The sequence below is a fragment of the Corvus brachyrhynchos genome, unplaced genomic scaffold (assembly GCF_000691975.1).
Source record: "Corvus brachyrhynchos isolate BGI_N302 unplaced genomic scaffold, ASM69197v1 scaffold58, whole genome shotgun sequence".
Lineage (NCBI taxonomy): Eukaryota > Metazoa > Chordata > Aves > Passeriformes > Corvidae > Corvus > Corvus brachyrhynchos.
This window is the reverse complement of record NW_008239539.1, coordinates 1,354,615-1,359,247: the sequence shown is the minus strand read 5'-3', so window position 1 is coordinate 1,359,247 and position 4,633 is coordinate 1,354,615. Positions and strand designations below refer to the sequence as shown.

The following is a 4,633-nucleotide window of genomic DNA, read 5'->3' as shown; positions in this document are numbered from 1 at the left end:
CTTGACAGGTGAATTGAACAATTACATGAAGCCTAAAAGACTCTTTCCATGCTCAGCTACACAGGTGACTGAGAAAGAAGCTGCCTGTTCCCATCATATCCCAAACCTGCCATTAATATGAGAAGGTAAAAATCGAACAAGAAACACACACAGCAAATAAGCAACAGAATCAAAGGCAGCATGTCCTGACTTAGTTTTCTCCTTAAATAATGAACCTTTTTAAATGACCCTTTTCAAGTTTTATACCAAAACTGTCCTGACTTAGTTTTCTCCTTAAATAATGAACTAAAACCCTTTTCAAGTTTTATACCAAAAGCTTTAAGTCTTGCCAGTATCATCATTTGCCAGCCCGTTTCCGAAGCATAAGGACAACTTCATCAGGACTGCTCTAGATAATTTATGCCCTTATTTGTGACATTATTATCACCATGGAAAGGCATCCAAACACCAACATGGTCTTTACAAGGGTATGACAGCTAACTATCCAGATGACCCAAGTGTCAAATGAATCAAGAAAATCATTTATTTCACTTATGAAATGGTGCTGCTATCAAGCTCAGAAGCTGTGATGTGACCAGCCCTCGCCATTCCAGAATTTAAAAATCTGTCTGATCCCACTTGTGATGAAATTCCCTCTGCTCCTTCACCTACTGTCTTGTGACAGCTGACCTGCCCTTCCAGGGCTCTGGCCTCACCCATTTTGGCCACCTGCTCCACTTTGACATTTATCAGCTTCAACATGACCTTTATCAACACCAGCTTAGGAGAAATAAGCTTAAACATGAGCACCAACAATACAAACACAGGTTGGAGCTTTTGCCTCAGAGATACTTCAGCATTCAAATTCCCAAGCAACCAGCAAATTAATTCTAAACTAATTAAACACGTTAAATTCCAAATTCCAATACTTCTGACAATCAGAACATAAGGATCTAAGCTTTTCCCCCAATAAGAACCAAGTTAAACCCAAAGGTTTTATCTTCAGTGTGACTTCTTGTGAAAAGCATCTGAAGCTGTTTTACACCTCAAACCCCACACAGAACGGAGGGGACAAGCAGTTGTTCAGCCCCTACTCCAAAGCACAAGCTCTGGAAAAGCCATTCCAGGCGTTGGCAGTGCAAGGGTTAAACTGTCCTGCTCCAGCTCTGCTCCTTACATCATCATCCAGGGTCTCATCATCCAGCTCCTCCAGCTGTGCCTGGTTATACCTGAACTGGATCCGATTCAACACCTCTGTCAGCAGCAGAACCAAGGCATCTTCGTACCTGCAGCCAGGAGGGAGACACAAAGAGTTGGATAAAACCCTTGCAGCAAAGGAAATCTGTAAAACAGAACAGTTCCACCAAGCAGCTCCTGGGATTAAAGGTATCAGCTCATTTCAGGTCACAAGGTACCTGTAAGGAAACAGCCTTGGCAATACCCAGTGTCCCTCTGCCTCTGGAAGGGAAAGGGAGGATTGTTAGCAATGGGAACAGCCCCAAAGCTCAAAACAGGAAAGGCAGGAGCAGCTTGCCAGGAATAACACCAGGTGTCCATGAACAGGAGGCACCAAGAGCCTCTTGTAGCCTGAGCTGCTCCTCAGCAGCCTCAGCTTTGGGCACTGAATGAGGAACAGAGGAACCAGGGCAGTTGTTGATGCCTCAGGTGGGACCTTGAGTCTGTCTGTGCTGCTGTCCTCCTTCCCCACACTGGAATTCAGGCCCTTCTCCCCTGAAATAAAGCCAGCACCCTCCCTGCTTGCACTCTAACACTAAAGGCATGTCACTGAAATATCCCTTCACCTCTGGGAGCCAGGAGCTGGCACAGAGCACACCAGAGATCCAACAGAAATAATGCCAAGCTGCAAAATCAGCAGAGCATGCAATCACTCCTGGTGCCACAACACCAAACTTCAGGGATTTCAAGCAGCATTACTCTGATTTTTTTCCTTTAAAAACTTCCTTCTCAAAACAGCCCGGGTCTCATAAAAAACCCTGCTGTTTTCTAGGGAAAATCAGGCTGCAAAAATAGGCATTAAAAAAGAGTAAGAGATGCAGAGCATGATGCCAGCCAAGTGCCAGCCTGTGACAGTCAGCTGTGCCACTTGTGTCTCTTGCAAGCTCTGGCCGAGGTGGCGTAACCTTGGATTTGGCAACTTCTCCAGTGGTAAAAGTGGCAGTGTGTACAAAATGCAAAACTTCTAAACCACAGAACAGGAAACTTCCTCTGTGCCCCTGTGGTGTCACCACTTCCAGACTGCCCAGCTCAGAGTTCACACGGCTCAGGGTGTGCAGGGACACGCAGACGTCAGAGCTGTCACCGAGGACAGGCAGCTCTGACAACCACTCACAAGCTTCAGTTATTATTCTGTACCCTGACAGATCTAGAGACAGCTTTTTGTCACAACTGTCTCCATCACAAGCTGTGTGACACCAAGACAACATGCACGACACACGTTAGGCAGGTAGAGGAGCAAATCATGAAGTTCAAACCCAAAAATCTGCTTCTTGAGAAATTCAAACCCCACAGTTCCCATGCTGAAAGGAGGAGCTGTCTGCTCTACGGTAGTTCCACATTTCCTTGTGGTTATGATGCCGGGCTGGCTTTCAAAAACCAACTGCTTCTACTCAGGGTGCTCAAGGGAAAGGATCTTCCTTCTGCATTCAGCAGAACTTCACATGGCACAAACCATGGTGCTTTTAAACCTCAAAAACCCGAACAACTCACCGGGATATTCAACAGATTTTTAGAGTGGTAGCAAAGAGACTCTTCTCAAACAAAACCCACCCACTTCAGGGTTAGCATCTGCCAAGGAAGAGCTGCCAGCCACTGCTGTAATTAATACACACAGTAGTAAGCAAGGGCAACTTTTGACTTCCAGTCTCATCTGTATTTCTCAGAAACCCATCCTCTATTTAAAGAGGAAATTTAAAATCCTAATTAAATCAAATTTGTTTCCTAATTCATTAATTAGTTGTATGAGAATTATTAGTTGTATGAGTTGTATGTGAACACTAAGTAAGCAACTCGTGTTGTAGTTTCCTCCTCTAATTTGTGTTAAAGTGTGCTCCAGTTCTATTTTAGACTACAAAGCTTCCTTCCTCTGCCTGCAAGGTTCACACACAACATATGTAAGTGACAGTTTGTCTACCCAAACCTGCTCAGCCTCAATTCTTGTGAATGAGTGTGAAACACTGAGGTTTATGCTTTTTATACTTCATGATTTTAGAAAAAGAAAGGACTCAACCACACATGAAGCTGCTGTAAGCAGTAGCTGATTTCCCACAGCTCTTCCATGGTGACCACAAAGCCTCTTTGCTGCTGTAGGAAAAAATTCTTCCCTCTGAGGGTGGGCAGGCCCTGGCACAGGATTCCCAGAGAAGCTGTGGCTGCCCCTGGATCCCTGGAAGTGCCCAAAGCCAGGTTGGATGGGGTTTGGAGCAGCCTGGGACAGTGGAAGGTGTCTCTGCCCATGGCAGGGGGTGGGATGAGCTGAGCTTTAAGGTCCCTCCAACACAAACCATTCCATGATTCCACACTGGGTCACCCTGGCAGCTCCCCAGCCCTCACCTGTTGAGCACTGCTTCTTTGTCTGCCAGGCGACTTTTGATTTTGCTGGTCAGATAGTCCAAGAAGAGTGTCCAGATGTCCAAGCAAGAAAAGTAACCTTCATGTGTAGGCTGGAAAACACCAACATTCCCAATGAGTACTGCAAGCTATGGCAAGATGGATTTCACACAATGAAAACAGGAGTTAACATCCACTTCAATCCATGGGAAGAGGTTCTTGCTTTACTGAAACAATTCTAGGATGCCCTGGAGAGATTTAGAGCTGTCAAAAGATGAGCAAGAGCTTTTGTACAAGGGCAGGAAGCCAGGAATTACAAGGCTGGTCTCAGCTTTAACCCAGCTTGCTACCCCAGCTTCCAGCATTCCAGTGCCTAAAGGGGCTCCAGGAGAGCTGCAGAGGGACTGGGGACAAGGCATGGAGGGACAGGACACAGGGAATGGCTTCCCAGTGCCAGAGGGCAGGGCTGGATGGGATATTGGGAAGGAATTGTTCCCTGGGAGGGTGGGCAGGCCCTGGCACAGGGTGCCCAGAGCAGCTGTGGTTGCCCCTGGATCCCTGGCAGTGTCCAAGGCCAGGTTGGATGGGGCTTGGAGCAGCCTGGGACAGTGGAAGGTGTCCCTGCCCATGGCAGGGGTGGAAAAAGACGGGTTTTAAGGTCCCTTCCATCCCAAACCATTCCAAGATTCTGTGATATTATACAGCTGGTTCCTTGCCATTGTTCCATGTACATGGGGCTGAGCTGCACTGACAGCTTCTACAGTGAGGTAAAACCGACCTAAGCCACAGGGCTTGGGGGTTTTTATACAAAAACTGAAAGCTACAAGAAAGCCACAGATTGAGGACAAAGAACAACATCCCCAAACACAAACCAAGCAAGTCAGAGAGACTTTTCCAGACACTGCCCATTCCAAGGACTAGAAAAAAATTAAAGCAGAAGCAAAGTTAAACATCAGACAAGCTGTTGTTGCAGGGTAACCACCTGTGACCTTTGTTTCCAGCTAAATCCAAGAGCACATGAAGCCATCTCCCAGTCCCCAGCACCACTGGGGAAGTGCCAGTAAGACCAGTTAAATGCTCTTGTTTT

At 46.6% G+C, this 4,633-nt stretch overlaps 1 protein-coding gene across 3 annotated transcripts in view; it reads right to left on the bottom strand.

Moving 5' to 3' along the window:
* Nucleotides 1-4,633, bottom strand: part of XPO6 (exportin 6) — a 56,885-nt gene that overhangs the window by 18,047 nt on the left and 34,205 nt on the right. For all 3 annotated transcript variants that reach the window (XM_017741279.1, XM_008639074.2, XM_017741278.1), the window contains 2 exons: nucleotides 3,550-3,659; nucleotides 1,157-1,265 (listed from right to left, as the gene is read on the bottom strand). In XM_017741279.1, the coding sequence (XP_017596768.1) occupies nucleotides 1,157-1,265; nucleotides 3,550-3,659 (219 nt within the window). The remainder of the gene's footprint in view (nucleotides 1-1,156; nucleotides 1,266-3,549; nucleotides 3,660-4,633) is intronic.